The sequence below is a fragment of the Salvelinus fontinalis genome, chromosome 26, assembly GCF_029448725.1.
Source record: "Salvelinus fontinalis isolate EN_2023a chromosome 26, ASM2944872v1, whole genome shotgun sequence".
Classification (NCBI taxonomy): domain Eukaryota; kingdom Metazoa; phylum Chordata; class Actinopteri; order Salmoniformes; family Salmonidae; genus Salvelinus; species Salvelinus fontinalis.
The window spans coordinates 14,698,931-14,716,937 of NC_074690.1; the positions used below are offsets into that span (position 1 = coordinate 14,698,931).

At 44.3% G+C, this 18,007-nt stretch overlaps 1 protein-coding gene across 7 annotated transcripts in view; it reads right to left on the bottom strand.

Moving 5' to 3' along the window:
- The window catches only part of LOC129823702 (abl interactor 1-like), a 48,661-nt gene that overhangs the window by 20,908 nt on the left and 9,746 nt on the right, over positions 1 to 18,007 (bottom strand). For all 7 annotated transcript variants that reach the window (XR_008754670.1, XM_055882619.1, XM_055882621.1 and 4 more), the window contains exon 2: positions 11,189 to 11,356. Coding sequence is in view for 6 of the 7 variants with exons in the window: in XM_055882619.1 (XP_055738594.1) it covers positions 11,189 to 11,356 (168 nt within the window). In the remaining variant the exon portion in view is untranslated. The remainder of the gene's footprint in view (positions 1 to 11,188; positions 11,357 to 18,007) is intronic.

Genomic DNA, 18,007 nt, shown 5'->3' on the forward strand with positions numbered 1-18,007 from the left:
CTCTACAATCCTGGATCTGGGAACCGAAGGTGAGCAGCTTCCTTCTAGTACTCTACAATCCTGGACCTGGGGACCGACAGTGAGCAGCTTCCTTCTAGTACTCTACAATCCTGGATCTGGGAACCGAAGGTGAGCAGCTTCCTTCTAGTACTCTACAATCCTGGATCTGGGGACCGACAGTGAGCAGCTTCCTTCTAGTACTCTACAATCCTGGATCTGGGGACCGACAGTGAGCAGATTTCTGTTCCAGCCCAGTATTAAAGGGATACTGTGAGATTCTGGAATTTATCTGCGTGCAGTACGAAGGAAGTTAGCGGTCGTTTCACGAGCCAATGCTAACTAGCATTGCTACAGTACCTGCAGACTTCCAGTCATTGCGTTAATGCTTGTTAGCATTGGCTCGTGAAACGACCGCTAACTTCTTTCATACTGCATGCAAACCCTTACGTGGGGGAGCCAACAACAACAACAAAAAATAAAAAATTGGGCATTTTGTCTGTACATCCACAGATGAGCGAGTCACACTTCATATGCAATGTAGGCTATGGGATGGTAGCTAGCGAAGTTCACAGACGCAATGCACACAACACTAAATACTTCCTCCAAGCTAGCTGACCACTGTATTATAATTAAATCACAATGGATTAGCTAGTTTTCATGAAACAGCTGCCTGTGTTAACTGCCCAGTTAGTGCCGTATCCTCAGCTAGCTAGCTATGTTGATGTTAGCTAGCTAGCTAAACATTTGGGTATGGGCTGGCACTGGCAGTATGGGATTGTGGAGAGTTATTTAAACTGTTTCTTTGTCATCTTGCAAGGTTGTGATCTAGCTGTGGCCATCTGGCTAGTATCAACAAGGCCTTTCCACAAAATCACAACATAAGCGCAGATTTAATAAAAAAAAATAAAAAAATTAACCTTTATTTAACTAGGCAAGTCAGGTAGCTTGGAATCTAGACCATAAGCAATACGCACGGATATGCATTGCCAAACAACGCTACTGCCACCTTCTGGTTTGGAGTATTTTTAACAAGACTGAGTGGCTGAGGACTTTCAAGTTTTTTGCTGTGTGAATACAAAACAGATTGACGGCCGACACTCTGTTCAGGGGTGCTAAGTACTGTTGACAGGCAAACGTGTGTGTGTATGTGTGTGTGTGTGTGTGTGTGTGTGTGTGTGTGTGTGTGTGTGTGTGTGTGTGTGTGTGTGTGTGTGTGTGTGTGTGTGTGTGTGTGTGTGTGTGTGTGACCCTGGGCAATGAGGTCACACTTCATTCACTATTCATCCAACTGGGTTAAGTACTCTTTAGTGATTCCATTGCTGTAGGGGCTAGAGATGGAGAACAAGTGCGAGATAAAGAGATCTTTAATAGACAGGGAGTTCATTTGACTCTTTGGATGACCTTATAAAGAAGTCCCTGAGGTGCTGCCACACAAACGTCTCTGTGTTCGATACTACACATTGGTGCTGTGTGATAAAAATAGCAAACATGGTCGTAACTTCTTTCCGGAGGAAACCAAATGGTCACGCCCCTATATAGCTGGAAACCAGCACAACACCCTGCCCATTTCCTGTCGGAATCAGAGCGTGGGCTCACAAACTAAAAGTTCCTACAGAAAGAGGTTGGCAGAAGAGGGGGGCGAGAGACCAACGGACTGAAAATGTTGACAGAAGATGAGAAAGAGAGGACAGGAAAGAGGAAGAAAGAGACACTGAAAGGTTTAGCTTTGTGTTTAGAAGTGTGTTAGTTCTACTGTTATTGTCCAGTTGGTTGTTAAAGGGGTGTTCTATATTCTCTGTAGATTGGATCTTCATTTGGTTGTGCAATACAAACAATACCGCCATTAAGAGAAGAGCTGCTAAATCATTTTGACCACTGATGAAAAGCTTGTGTAACAGAGGTGGTTCTGTGAGCTCGTGTGACAGAGGTGGTTCTGTGAGCTCGTGTGACAGAGGTGGTTCTGTGAGCTCGTGTGACAGAGGTGGTTCTGTGAGCTCGTGTAACAGAGGTGGTTCTGTGAGCTCGTGTGACAGAGGTGGTTCTGTGAGCTCGTGTGACAGAGGTGGTTCTGTGAGCTCGTGTGACAGAGGTGGTTCTGTGAGCTCGTGTGACAGAGGTGGTTCTGTGAGCTCGTGTGACAGAGGTGGTTCTGTGAGCTCGTGTGACAGAGGTGGTTCTGTGAGCTCGTGTGACAGAGGTGGTTCTGTGAGCTCGTGTGACAGAGGTGGTTCTGTGAGCTCGTGTGACAGAGGTGGTTCTGTGAGCTCGTGTGACAGAGGTGGTTCTGTGAGCTCGTGTGACAGAGGTGGTTCTGTGAGCTCGTGTGACAGAGGTGGTTCTGTGAGCTCGTGTGACAGAGGTGGTTCTGTGAGCTCGTGTGACAGAGGTGGTTCTGTGAGCTCGTGTGACAGAGGTGGGTCTGTGAGCTCGTGTGACAGAGGTGGGTCTGTGAGCTCGTGTGACAGAGGTGGTTCTGTGAGCTCGTGTGACAGAGGTGGTTCTGTGAGCTCGTGTGACAGAGGTGGTTCTGTGAGCTCGTGTGACAGAGGTGGTTCTGTGAGCTCGTGTGATGAGTCTCCTTAACATTGACGTTTGCTCCTGGGGCTAATTGGGCTTTAGCTCAGAGGGTTAACACACGGGGATCTGGGTTCGATATCAGGTGATCTGGGTTTAATATCAGGTCAGTCACGCGTGTCTGTTGAAAACACAATCAACCAGAAGTTTGTGTACAGACGGCTTTGAGAGTGTCTAGACACAGCTAATGCAATCTAATTTTTAAGGGTACAAATCTCTCTCTCTCTAGCAACAGTTCTGGTGTAATCTCTTTACTGTGATAAACATCTGGCTGGTATTTAAAAGGCCGTTATCTCCCAGGAACAGACGGCCGCTCCGCTCTAAGTACAACTCCTTAACTACCAGCACATCACAGAACAGATGTTACATTGCCAAAGCAAGTGAAAGAGATAGTAAAGAAAAGTGAAATAAACTATTAAAATTAACAGTAAACATTACACTCCAAAAGAATAAAAGACATTTCAAATGTCATATTATGTACAAATAGTACAAAAGGGAAAATAAATAAACATAAATATGGGTGTTTGTTCTTCCCTGATCACCCTTTTCTTGTGGCAACGGGTCACGAATCTTGTTGCTGTGATGGCACACTGTGGTATTTCATCCAGTAGATATGGGAGTTGATCAAAATTTGGGTTTGTTTTCAAATTATTTGTGGATCTGAGTAATCTGAGGGAAATATGTGTCTCTAATATGGTCATACATTTGGCAGGAGGTTAGGAAGTGCAGCTCTCTCTCAAAATTCTGGGCATGTCTTTGGATGGGAAATGTTGAGGATGAAGGCAAATTCATCTCGATTGTACCAACAAACAAACAAAATGTAACAATTCTGGAGCCCTATTCTGTTGGTCAAATACAAAACAATAATAGCCTAATTGTCAACCCAAAATTCATGACAAACACTGGATTAGGTTGCATATCAAAATATCTTGAATCACTCCTGCTTGGACATGTTAGATGTAACAATGTATTTAATGAGTACCATGTCAGTACTCTATTACACTTCTTAATAAGTACTGTGAATTCATTTATTAGATGATTACACACGTTTCTATTTGGTTATTGGATTTTGACCCAATCATGGGCTGGTGCCAGGAACTGAACAATGTAGTGGCACCAGTGACACCAGGGGAAACACTTAGACTGGAGCCCTGGAGAGGATTTGGCCAAATCACTTCCAATGACTGTTCCAATTGCGAACGCAGCCTAATCCTTCTACACAGAAAGGGCGATGACAAGGCTAGTGGGTCGTCATAGAGATGGAGGAATCAGTCAGTCATGGAAAAAATGAATGAGTTCATCAAGGGACTGTTGACAATCTATGAGTCAAAGTAAAAGGAGGGGGGGGGGGTGAATCAAGGAGAGATGTGTGAACAGAAACCTTGGTCAGAATGTATAGGGGGGGGGGGTGGGGTGAATAATCAAGGAGAGATGTGTGAACAGAAACCTTGGTCAGAATGTAAAGGGGGGGGGGGGGGGGGGTGAATCAAGGAGAGATGTGTGAACAGAAACCTTGGTCAGAGTGTAAAGGGGGGGGGGGGTGAATCAAGGAGAGATGTGTGAACAGAAACCTTGTTCAGAGTGTATGGGGGGTGAGGTAGGTAAATTGGGTGGGCTATATACCGATGGACTATGTACAGCTGCAGCGATCGGTTAGCTGCTCGGATAGCAGATGTTTAAAGTTGTTGAGGGAGATAAAAGTCTCCAACTTCAGAGATTTTTGCAATTCGTTCCAGTCGCAGGCAGCAGAGAACTGGAAGGAAAGGCGTCCAAATTAGGTTTTGGCTTTAGGGATGATCAGTGAGATACACCTGCTGGAGCGCATGCTACGGGTGGGTGTAGCCATCGTGAGCAGTGAACTGAGATAAGGCGGCACTTTACCTAGCATAGCCTTGTAGATGACCTGGAGCCAGTGGGTCTGACGACGAACATGTAGCGGGGGCCAGCCGACTAGGGCATACAGGTCGCAGTGGTGGGTCGTATAAGGTGCTTTAGTAACAAAACGGATGGCACTGTGATAAACTGCATCCAGTTTGCTGAGTAGAGTATTGGAAGCTATTTTGTAGATGACATCGCCGAAGTCGAGGATCGGTAGGATAGTCAGTTTTACTAGGGTAAGTTTGGCGGCGTGAGTGAAGGAGGCTTTGTTGCGAAATAGAAAGCCGACTCTAGATTTGATTTTGGATTGGAGATGTTTGATATGAGTCTGGAAGGAGAGTTTGCAGTCTAGCCAGACACCTAGGTACTTGTATGGTTCTCAATCAGAGACAATGATAGACAGCTGCCTCTGATTGAGAACCACACCCGGCCAAACACAAAGAAATACAAAACATAGAAAATGAACACAGAATGCCCACCCAAATCACACCCTGACCAAACCAAAATAGAGACATAAAAAGCTCTCTACGGTCAGGGCGTGACACTTGTCAAATGGTTACTGTTGAAATAAATGAACTATGACAATTCAGTATTAGTTAGATAGATACCGTAGTCTATGCTAACTACTACTAAATTGTCATTGAACATGAGATAATTCAGTTACCAATAGTTAGATATTAACTTAATGAGTAAAACCAACTTCAATAATGAGGAAGATGTGCTTTGCTGAGTGTCAAGTCATCTCATGTTCAACAGGAGGGGACAGACCCCAGAAATGACATTTCCTAAGTGAAACCCTGCTGAGTTTATGGAGGGATCCCTGGAGCAACATTTGAGAGACGGGCAACGCTGCCCTAAGCCCCTTTACTTGGTCAAGACTGGTCCGCTTGGTCAAGACTGGTCCGCTTGGTCAAGACTAGTCCGCTTGGTCAAGACTAGTCCGCTTGGTCAAGACTGGTCCGCTTGGTCAAGACTAGTCCGCTTGGTCAAGACTAGTCCGCTTGGTCAAGACTAGTCCGCTTGGTCAAGACTAGTCCGCTTGGTCAAGACTCTGGGGGGATTTTGCTACAAGCTGTTCATAGGAATTCATCTCTCGCCAAGTGTGCAATGGCGTTTCCCACCCAAACCCCCCCAAAGCTAAGGTTGGAAATCCCAATCCCTGGAAAGCCTCATTGATCAGCATGCTCTAGTGCGAACTAGACCGTAAAAACACCTGAATCGACAACTCATCTCACCTTCTGCACGAAAGGTGGATGCTACATCGCTTCAACCGTGATCCGATATAGCCGTGATACAGAATATCTTCAATAGGAAACAAAAGCAATAGCTCCCAAGGACCAGAGAGCTACAGCAGCTAGTTTATTGGTCTATTTATCATTTCTCTACAAAGAGGACTCGTCTCAGTGCTTATACATGCAGTTCCATTACTAAGGTGGATGAAACACAGAACCTCCAACCCACAAGGGGGAGAAAATGACATTTCAATGTATTTAACGTCATGTAAAATGTATTTCAAATACATGTAGATACAGTGTCTAGTGAAAGTCTACACAGCCCTTACACAGTTCACATTTTGCTATCTTAAAATTAAATCTAAAAAGGGATTATTCTATATTTTACAAAACCTACTCCACATTTTCAAAATGATTTATTTTAAAAAATCAACCGAAGACGTCTTGATTACGTATGTCTTCACACCCCAGAGTTAACACTTGGTCTGAATACTTATGTAAATGTGATTGTCACGCCCAGAGTTTGCTTTGTATGTGTTATGTTTTTTTTGGTCAGGGTGTGATCTGTGTGGGCATTCTATGTTGTTTGTCTGGTTTGTCTATTTCTGTGTTTGGCCTGATATGGTTCTCAATCAGAGACAGGTGTTTTGCGTTGTCTCTGATTGGGAACCATATTTAGGTAGCCTGTTTTGTATTGTGGGTTGTGGGTTATTGTCTATGTTTATGTCTATATGTAAGTTGCCTGTGTCTGCACTTGTCATTTTATAGCTTCACGGTCGTCGTTTATTGTTTTGTATAGTTTGTAAAGTGTTCTTCGTTTTCGTGATAATAAATAGAGAAGAATGCATTCACTTCACGCTGCGCCTTGGTCTCCTCACTACGACGATCTTGACAGTGATATTTCCGTTTTTTTCTATATAAATTTGCAACAATTTCTAAAAACCTATTTTTGCTTTGTCATTATGGGGTATTGTGTGTAGATTGATAAGAGGGGAAAAAAATGATTGAATCAATTTTAGAATAAGGCTGTAACGTAACAAAATGGGGAAAAAGTTAAGGGGCCTGAATACATTCCGAATGCACTGTATGTATGTATGTATGTATGTATGTATGTATGTATGTATGTATGTATGTATGTATATATACACACACATATATATATATACATATACTACCGTTCAAAAGTTTGGGGTCACTTAGAAATGTCCTTGTTTTCCATGAGAACATACATGAAATGAGTTGCAAAATGAATAGGAAATATAGTCAAGACGTTGACAAGGTTATAAATAATGATTTATTTGAAATAATAATTGTGTCCTTCAAACTTTGCTTTTGTAAAAGAATCCTCCATTTGCAGCATTTACAGCCTTTCAGACATTTGGCATTCTAGTAGTCAATTTGTTGAGGTAATCTGAAGAGATTTCACCCCATGCTTCCTGAAGCACCTCCCACAGATTGGCTTGGCTTGATGGGCACTTCTTACGTATCATACGGTCAAGCTGTTCCCACAACAGCTCAATAGGGTTGAGATCTGGTGACTGTGCTGGTCACTCCATTAAGAGAGAACACCAGCTGACTGCTTCTTCCCTAAATAGTTTGGAGCTGTGCTTTGCGTCATTGTCCTGTTGTAGGAGGAAATTGGCTTACACAGGGTATGGCATGGCGTTGTAAAATGGAGTGACAGACTTCCTTCTTCAAGGTCCCTTTTACCTTGTACAAATCTCCCACTTTACCACCACCAAAGCACCCCCAGACCATCACATTGCCTCCACCTTGACAGATGGCGTCAAGCACTCCTCCAGCATCTTTTATTTTTTTCTGTGCCTCACAAATGTTCTTCTTTGTGATCCGAACACCTCAAATTTAGATTTGTCTGTCCATAACACTTTTTTCCAATCTTCCTCTGTCCAGTGTCTGTGTTCTTTTGCACGTCTTAATATTTTCTTTTTATTGGCCAATCTGAGATATGGCTTTTTCTTTGCAACTCTGCCTAGAAAGCCAGCATCCCGGAGTCGCCTCTTCACTGTTGACGTTGAGACTGGTGTTTTGCTGGTACTATTTAATGAAGCTGCCAGTGAGGTGTCTGTTCCTCAAACTAGACCCTAATGTACTCGTCCTCTTGCTCAGTTGTGCACCGGGGCTTTCCATTCCTCTTTCTATTCTGGTTGCAGACAGTTTGCTCTGTTCTGTGAAGTACACAGCGTTGTACGAGATCTTCAGTTTCTTGGCAATTTCTCGCATGGAATAGTCTTCATTTCTCAGAACATGAATAGACTGACGAGTTTCAGAAGAAAGTACTTTGTTTCTGTCCATTTCTGGCCTGTAATCGAACCCACAAATGCTGATCCTCCAGATACTCAACAAGTCCAAAGAAGGCCAGTTTTATTGCTTCTTTAAATCAGAACAACAGTTTTCCGCTGTGCTAACATCATTGCAAAAGGGTTTTCTAATGATCAATTAGCCTTTTAAAATGATAAACTTGGATTAGCTAACACAACGTGCCATTGGAACACAGGAGTGATGGTTGCTGATAATGGGCCTCTGTACGCCTATGTAGATATTCCATTACAAATCTGCCATTTCCAGCTACAATAGTCACTTACAACATTAACAATGTCTACACTGTATTTCTGATCAATTTGATGTTATACTAATGGACCAAAAATTAAGCTTTCTTTCAAAAACAAGGACATTTCTAAGTGACCCCAAACGTTTTTATAGTACCAGTCAAAAGTTTGGACACCCCTACTCATTCAAGGGTTTTCTGTTATTTTTACTATTTTCTACATTGTAGAATAATAGTGAAGACATCAAAACTATGTAAACTGTCACGCCCTGACCTTAGAGATCCTTTTTATGTCTCTATTTTGGTTTGGTCAGGGCGTGAGTTGGGATGGGCATTCTATGTTTTTGTTCTATGTTTTCTATTTCTGTGTGTTTGGCCGGGTGTGGTTCTCAGAGGCAGCTGTCTATCGTTGTCTCTGATTGAGAACCATACTTAGGTAGCCTTTTCCCACCTGTGTTTTGTGGGTAGTCGTTTTCTGTTTTGTGTGAGTGCCTGACAGAACTGTTGCGTTTTGTTCCACTTTAGTTTTTTGTTTCAGTGTTCAGGTTATATTAAAACATCATGAACACGTACCACGCTGCGCTTTGGTCTACTCCTTCTTCCTCAGACAAACGACGTTACAGAACTACCCACCACCAAAGGACCAATCAGCGTGGTGTAATGGACTCCTGGACATGGGAGGAAATCCTGGACGGCAAGGGACCCTGGGCACAGACGGGAGAGTATCGCCGTCCAAAAGAGGAGCTGGAGGCAGCTAAGGCGAAGCGGCGACGCTACGAGGAGTTGGCTCGAGGAGGCGTGCACGAGAGGCAGCCCCAGAATTTTGGGGGGAGGGGGGGAACACGGGGAGATTGGCTGAGCCAGGTTGTAGACCTGAGCCAACTCCCCGTGCTTACCGTGGCGGGCGTCGTACTGGTCAGGCACCGTGCTATGCGGTGGAGCGCACGGTGTCTCCAGTACGCGTTCTTAGCCCGGTGCACTATATCCCAGCTCCTCGCATCGTCCGGGCTAGAGTGGGCATCGAGCCAGGTCGAAGTGTGCCAGCCCTGCTCTCCAGACCTCCAGGACGTCTCTACGGCCCAGGATATCCTGCGCCGGCTCTGCGCACTATGTCTCCAGTGCGTCCTGTGCCTGCGCCCAGCATGTGCCGGGCCAAAGTCACTATCCAGCCAGGACGGGTTGTGCAGGCTCTTAGCTCGAGGCCGCCAGTGCGCCTCCACGGCCCAGTGTATCCGGTGCCTCGGCCAAGGAAGAGGCCTCCTGCATGTCTCCCCAGCCTGGTGAGTCCTGTGCCTTCTCCCAGAGTCAGGCCTCCTGTGTGTCTCTCCACTCAAGTGGTGATCCATGGCACGAAGCCTCCAGTGATGATCCATGGCAAGAAGCCTCCAGTAATGAGCCATGGCACGAAGCCTCCAGTGATGATCCATGGCACGAAGCCTCCTGTGTGTCTCTCCCCTCCAGCGACGATCCCCAGTCCGGAGCCTCCAGCGACGATCCCCAGTCCGGAGCCTCCAGCGACGATCCCCAGTCCGGAGCCGCCAGCGACGATCCCCAGTCCGGAGCCGCCAGAGTCTCCCTCCTGTCCGGAGCCGCCAGAGTCTCCCTCCTGTCCGGAGCCGCCAGAGTCTCCCTCCTGTCCGGAGCCGCCAGAGTCTCCCTCCTGTCCGGAGCCGCCAGAGTCTCCCTCCTGTCCGGAGCCGCCAGAGTCTCCCTCCTGTCCGGAGCCGCCAGAGTCTCCCTCCTGTCCGGAGCCGCCAGAGTCTCCCTCCTGTCCGGAGCCGCCAGAGTCTCCCTCCTGTCCGGAGCCGCCAGAGTCTCCCTCCTGTCCGGAGCCGCCAGAGTCTCCCTCCTGTCCGGAGCCGCCAGAGTCTCCCTCCTGTCCGGAGCCTCCAGAGTCTCCCTCCTGTCCGGAGCCTCCAGAGTCTCCCTCCTGTCCGGAGCCGCCAGAGTCTCCCTCCTGTCCGGAGCCGCCAGAGTCTCCCTCCTGTCCGGAGCCGCCAGAGTCTCCCTCCTGTCCGGAGCCGCCAGAGTCTCCCTCCTGTCCGGAGCTGCCAGAGTCTCCCTCCCTCCCTGTTCAGAGGAGACTGTGTGAATCAGGCCTTCATGGTCGAATTGCTGCAAAGAAACCACTACTAAAGGACACCAATAAGATGAAGATACTTGCTTGGGCCAAGAAACGCAGACAATGGACATTAGACAGTCGAAATCTGTCCTTTGGTCTGATGACTCCAAACTTGAGATTTTTGGTTCCAACCACTGTGTCTTTGTGGGACGCAGAGTAGGTGAATGATGATCTCCGCATGTGTCGTTCCCACGGTGAAGCATGGAGGAGCAGGTGTGATGGTGCGGGGATCCTTTGCTGGTGACACTGTCTGTGATTTATTTCGAATTCAAGACACACTTAACCAGCATGTCTACCACAGCATTCTGCAGCGATATACCATCAACAGGACAATGACCTAACACACATCCAGGTCGATTTGACCAATAAGGAGAGTGATGGAGTGCTGCATCAGATGACCTGGCCTTCACAATCACCCGACCTCAACCCAATTGAGATGGTTTGGGATGACTTCGACCGCAGAATGAAGAAAAAGCAGCCAACAAGTGCTCAGCATATGTGGGAACTCCTTCAAGACTGTTGGAAAAGCATTCCAGGTGAAGCTGGTTGAGAGAATGCCAAGAGTGTGCAAAGCTGTCATCAAGGCAAATATTTAGATTTGTTTAACACTTTTTTGATTACTACATGATTCCATATGTGTTATTTCATAGTATGATGTCTTCATTATTATTATACAATGTAGAAAATAGTAAAAAAGTAAGAAAAACCCTGGAATGAATAGGTGTGTCCAAACTTTTTGACTGGTACTGTATGTGTGTGTGTATATATATGTGTGTGTGTGTGTGTCTAAGCCTGTGTATGTTTGTCTCTCCTGACCTGAGAGATGTGGTTGATGGAGGACTCCATTCGGCGCAGCTGTGAGGCCTGGATGTCTAGCAGCTGCAGCACGTTGTTGGCTAAGGCATTGATCTGGTAGGCCACGCTGGCCAGGGACTGGGTGGTGTAGGCTTTGGTCTCCTCCAGAGCTTTCCTCTTGTCCTGGGCCTAGAAGATGATGAAGGAGATGACGAAAAAGAAGATGAAGATTACTTTGTTGTCCAATTGTACACAAGATGTAATGGATATGTTACTTCCCCTCTGAAAGACACAGAGGTTAGAGCAAGGAGAAAGACCACCGTGTACATTACACAGTCTGTACATTCAATTCAATAAAGCTTTATCGACAGGCAACACTGTATATACACTGAGTATACCATACACTAGGAACACCTTCCTAATATTGAGTTGCCCGCCCCCCCCCCCCCCCCATGTGCAGAGCAATGCAGGCTGGGTATGAGAGCGGAATTCACAGCCACTTCCCGAACAGATAGGTGCACATTGGGATGTTTGCCTCCGGGAATGCTGGGACATTGGTTAGGAAGCGGGTCTCTCCCTGCTGCAACAGCCATCTGTCTGTGGCTACAGTCATTGCTCCTACACACAGTACAGTACAGGCCTGCGTGCAAGAAGACGACCCACCACACGCACAGCAGACCTGGGTTCAAATACTTTATCTGTACTTGATTAAGCTTGCCTGTCTTAATGCACCAATAGAATAGCCCCTAAACTGTGTGCCCCACCTCATCTGGCACTCCAGGCAGACTAGAGCAAACACCAAAAGGTATCTGAAGGATTGGGGTCGATACAACAGACCGTGCTACTGGTTACTGTGATGCTGTGTCAATAGAACATGTCCTGTATGGGCACAACGTATCAAAGCAAGTCCATACAGAAAAGCACATTGTGCAGACAAATAGATTCTGCCAACAACACATACCCGCACAAACACAGATGTTTCAAAAGCCTCGTTCTTATGATGGGATGACATCACAAACTTGGCAAAGAATTGTACATAAACAATGGAAACACACACACACACACTCACTCTAGCCTTCTCTGACACTTTTCCAGAGGAAGGGAGATCTCCACACCCTCCTCTGTTGACCTGGTATCGGTGATTCACTCCGTCTAGACAGGACCTGGTATCAGTGATTCACTCCGTCTAGACAGGACCTGGTATCGGTGATTCACTCCTTCTAGACAGGACCTGGTATCAGTGATTCACTCCGTCTAGACAGGACCTGGTATCAGTGATTCACTCCGTCTAGACAGGACCTGGTATCAGTGATTCACTCCGTCTAGACAGGACCTGGTATCAGTGATTCACTCCGTCTAGACAGGACCTGGTATCAGTGATTCACTCCGTCTAGACAGGACCTGGTATCGGTGATTCACTCCTTCTAGACAGGACCTGGTATCAGTGATTCACTCCGTCTAGACAGGACCTGGTATCAGTGATTCACTCCGTCTAGACAGGACCTGGTATCAGTGATTCACTCCGTCTAGACAGGACCTGGTGTCATCAATTCACTCCGTCTAGATAGGACCTGGTGTCAGGAATTCACTCCGTCTAGACAGGACCTGGAGTCAGCAATTCACTCAGTCTAGACAGGACCTGGTATCAGTGATTCACTCCTTCTAGACAGGACCTGGTATCAGTGATTTACATCTCCATATACATTGAGTATACCTTTGGCTGTGGCGTTCACGAAATTCCGTCAGCCGGTGATTGTCAAACAAATAACTGTCGGCCTCACTGTAATTGACTGTTAATAACCTCACTGGTGTAGGGGGCAGTATTTTCACGTCCGGATGAAAAGCGTGCCCAGAGTAAACTGCCTGCTACTCAGGCCCAGAAGCTAGGATATGCATATTATTAGTAGATTTGGATAGAAAACACTCTGAAACTGTTTGAATGATGTCTGTGAGTATAACAGAACTCATATGGCATGCGAAAACCTGAGAAAAATCCAACCAGGAAGTGGGAAATCTGAGGTTTTTAGTTTTTCAAGTGATTGCCTATCCAATATACTGTGTCTATGGGGTCAGATTGTACTTCCTAAAGCGTCCACTAGATATCAACATCCTTTAGAACGTTGTTTCAGGCTTCTACTATGAAGGGGGAGCGAATAAGAGCTGTTTGAATCAGGAGTCTGGCAGAATGCCTTGAGTTTAGTCACGCGTGCAGCCGTGAGCACGAGCTCCGTTCCTTTTCATTTCATTTCAAAGACAAAATAATTGTTCGGTTGGAATATTATTGAAGATTTATGATAAAAACATCCTAAAGATTGATTATATACATCGTTTGACATGTTTCTACGAACTGTAATGGAAAGTTTTTTGACTTTGTCTGGACTTAGCCTTGTGCATTTGGATTACTGGACTAAACGCGCGAACAAAAAGGAGGTATTTGGACAGAAATATGAACTTTATCAAACAAAACTAACATTTATTGTCTAACATGGAGACCTTGGAGTGCCATCAGATGAAGATCATCAAAGGTAAGTGATTCATTTTAACGCTATTTCTGTCTTTTGTGACACCTCTCCTTCTTTTGAAAAGGGCTGTATGGTTTTCTGTGGCTAGGCACTGACCTAACATAATCGCAAGATGTGCTTTCGCCGTAAAGCCTTTTTGAAATCAGACACTGTGGCTGGATTAACAAGATGTTTATCTTTAAAATGGTGTATAATTCTTGTATGTTTGAGGAATTTTAGATATGAGATTTCTGTTGTTTTGAATTTAGCGCCCTGCAATTTCACTGGCTGTTGTCAAGGTGGGACGCTAGAATCCCACTTGTACCAGAGAGGTTAATTAACATAAACACATTTAGCATCTCCTGGCTTCCACACATACAAGCCACTGATGCAGACCTTTGGAACTGTACATTCATATAGCCTACACCTTCACAATAAATCCATTATTTATTTTAGACAAGTCTAAAGAAGCATGATTTTAAGAAAATGTAGTCTATTTCAGAAGAACAGAATAGCATACTCTGAGTTGTCCTTATGTTAGGTCCTGATCTGGCTATGCCATATGGCTGTGGGCTACACTAGTTCACTTAGCAGACAAGATTTGCTTAGAATTCCGTGGTTTTATTTTATAGTATGAAGAATACAATGGAACAAAGCTGAATAAAATAGAAAGGATATTTTCTCTAAACGATGTGGCTATTCAGTGTTGAGCGGTTAACAAAGAAATAGGTACTCCTATATGCTTGATTTAGAGTAATGAATGTAACTTTAGTTGTTCTACAAACATTGGGCTATATGTTTTGATTTTTAATTCATTGTAAGGCTGTATGATGCGACTCTAATGATGATTTGAAAACAGTTGCTTGAAAGGCATGAGCTCTGCTTTGTTTTTTGAGCAGGCTGTACACACTAAATCAGTCACTAATTCATAATTTGACAAGCACTTGATAATGTCTAGAATTTCACGGTGGCATCCCCTTTGTGTGGTCGTAATGCACCCTAAAAAAATCCATGCCTTTTGCGGCCAGTGGCTGTTGTACCCTTCTCCCCGAGTGCTGCGTGCTCCATCACGTGATCGGGTCTTTTACAAGTGAAGACAGATACATCGGCGACACAACGGCGCATGTCCTTATCCAACTCCGAGGTGCATATTGAAGATATTGGAAGAACTGTCCACATTTACTTTTCATCAGCCAACAAGATGAGTAGGCCTAATAACAGCAAAAGCACGAACATATGTCAGTCTACTATCCCCCATAGTACAAACGTTCACCTATTCTATTCTGTGCGAGAAATAAATATTCCAAACATAGTCTGGGACAGTTGTGTGATACAATAGATCCCAAATTAACTAGCATCAAAAAAACTATTTTACGCAATGTGGCTGATCAGATCAGATCTGCTAACAGATCAGAACGTTTAGCTTAAAATGTTGATAAACTATTAGGCTATTTCTTCACATTATAAGCCCAGCAATGCACACATGGTAGAAGGCTATAAACGTGAATGTTCCATTAGCAGAAAGCCCCATTATCAAAAGTGACTGCAAATGTGATTATTCATGTAATGCTTTTATTATAAAGGTACATTTTTATGGTGAAAAGGATCTTCCCCAAACTTGAAACTCACGCGCTGCTTATATATGTAGTTAAGCTCTACACCCCTTGTAAATGTGCTTCATTTTAAGAAGTTATTTGTCCACTTTAGTTGTGATACAAACCTTATTAAAACATATAGGCCTATGGGCTAGGCTACATGAGGTGTGCAACTATGATTTGAAAAAGTCATAAATAAAAGGCATTTTTGATTGAATCTTGCCTTTACATATACTAAATAAGTGGTTCCCAAACTTTTTATAGTCCCCTACCCCTTCAAACATTCAACCTCCAACAAGGTACCCCTTCTAGCACCAGGGTCAGCACACTCTCATATGTTGTTTTTTATACGATACATTTATTAAACATAAAAATGAGTGTGAGTTTTTATCACAACACGGCTCGTGAGACGTAACAAAGAGCTCTTATAGGACCAGGGCACAAATAATAATATAATAATAATCAATAATTTTGCTCTTTATTTAACCATCTTACATATAAAATTTGTTCATTGTGAATTGTGAATAACTCACCACAGGTTAATGAGAAGGGTGTGCTTGAAAGGATGCACATAACTGCAATGTTGGGTTGTATTGGAGAGAGTCTGTCTTAAATCATTTTCCACAGACAGTCTGTGTCTGTATTTAATTTATGCTAGTGTGGGCCAACAATCCACTCTCACATAGGTACGTGGTTGCAAAGGTCATCAGTGTCTTAACAGCGCGATTTGCCAAGGCAGAATACTCTGAGTGCAGCCCAATCCAGGAATCTGGCAGTGGCTTTTGATTACATTAAATTTTCACAGAACCGCTTGTTGCAATTTCGATGAGGCTCTCTTGTTCAGATATCGGTAAGTGGACTGGAGGCAGGGCATGAAAGGGATAACAAATCCAGTTGTTTGTGTCATCCGTTTTGGGAAAGTACCTGCGTAATTGCACACCCAACTCACTCAGGTGAGTCGCTATATCACATTTGACATTGTCCGTAAGCTTGAGTTCATTTGCACACAAAAAATCATACAATGATGGAAAGACCTGTGTGTTGTCCTTGTTAATGCAGACAGAGAAAAGCTCCAACTTCTTTATCATAGCCTCAATTTTGTCCCGCACATTGAATATAGTTGCGGAGTGTCGCTGTAATCCTAGATTCAGATCATTCAGGTGAGAAAAAACATCACCCAGATAGGCCAGTCGTGTGAGACACTCGTCATTATGCAAGCGGTCAGACAAGTAAACATTTGTCAGTAAAGAAAACTTTAAGCTCGTCTCTCAATTAAAAAAACTTGTCAATATTTTGCCCCGTGATAACCAGCGCACTTCTGTATGTTGTAAAAGCGTTACATGGTCACTGCCCATATCATTGCATAGTGCAGAAAATACACGTGTCATGCCGTGTTTTAGGTCAGGGCGTGACTAGGGGGTGTTCTAGTCTTTAATTTCTATGTTGGTGTGAGTATGGTTCCCAATTGGAGGCAGCTGATGATCGTTGCCTCTAATTGGGGATCATACTTAGTGTGGTCCTTTTCCCACCTGCGTTGTGGGATATTGTTTTGTCTAGTGCCAATGTGGCACGTTCGTTGATTCTTTGTTGTTTTTACTTTCACTGTAATAAATATGTGGAACTCAACTCACGCTGCGCCTTGGTCCGCTTATTTAAACAACGGACGTGACAACACGAGAGTTCAGGGGCCTTGCTTTAGCAAAGTTAACCATTTTCACTGTTGTGTCCAAAACATCTTTCAAGCTGTCAGGCAGTCCCTTGGCAGCAAGAGCCTCTTGGTGGATGCTGCAGTGTACCCAAGTGTCGTCGGGAGCAACTGCTTGCACACGCGTTACCACTCCACTATGTCTCCCTGTCATATCTTTTGCGGCATCAGTACAGATACCAACACAAGCAGCAGCTACGTTTGGCTACATACGGACCGTTAGTGGAATTCCTACGAGAGAGTAACGGTTAATGTGATTGGATATTAATTATTTGACTAGGCTACCTGTATTTGACATTATGTTGTTATTTTGCTGAACACTAGATGGTTGAATTTTATTTTTGGCAGTGAAACGAGGCTACTCAGATGAGAAAAAAACTTGCACAAATGTATAGCCCCGTTGGAAAATATAAATGGACTGTTTGAAAATGTGAAGAAAAAACACATATTAAAAATAAATAAATAAATAAATAAATAAAATATCACAGTTTACCCCAAATGCATCACCGGGGTCAAACTACCTGCCCGCCAGGACACCTACAGCACCCAATGTCACAGGAAGGCCAAAAAGATCATCAAGGACATCAACCACCCGAGCCACGGCCTGTTTTTATTTGTATTTATTTCACCTTTATTTAACCAGGTAGGCAAGTTGAGAACAAGTTCTCATTTACAATTGTTCACCACGCTATCATCCAGAATGCTAGGTCAATACAGGTGCATCAAAGCTGAGACTGAAAAACAGCCATCAGACTGTAAATAGCCATCACTAGCTGCTGCCCTGTATACATAGACTTGGAATCACTGGCCACTTTAATAATGGAACACTAGTCACTTGAATAATGTTTAAATACTGCTTTACTCATCTCATGTGCATGTACTGTATTCTATTCTACTATATTTTTGTCAATGCTACTCTTAATTCCATTCTTTTACTTCTAGATTTGTGTGAATTGGTTTTTAGATACTACTGCACTGTCGGAGCTACGAACACAAGCATTTCGCTACACCTGCAATAACATGCTAAATATGTGTAAGT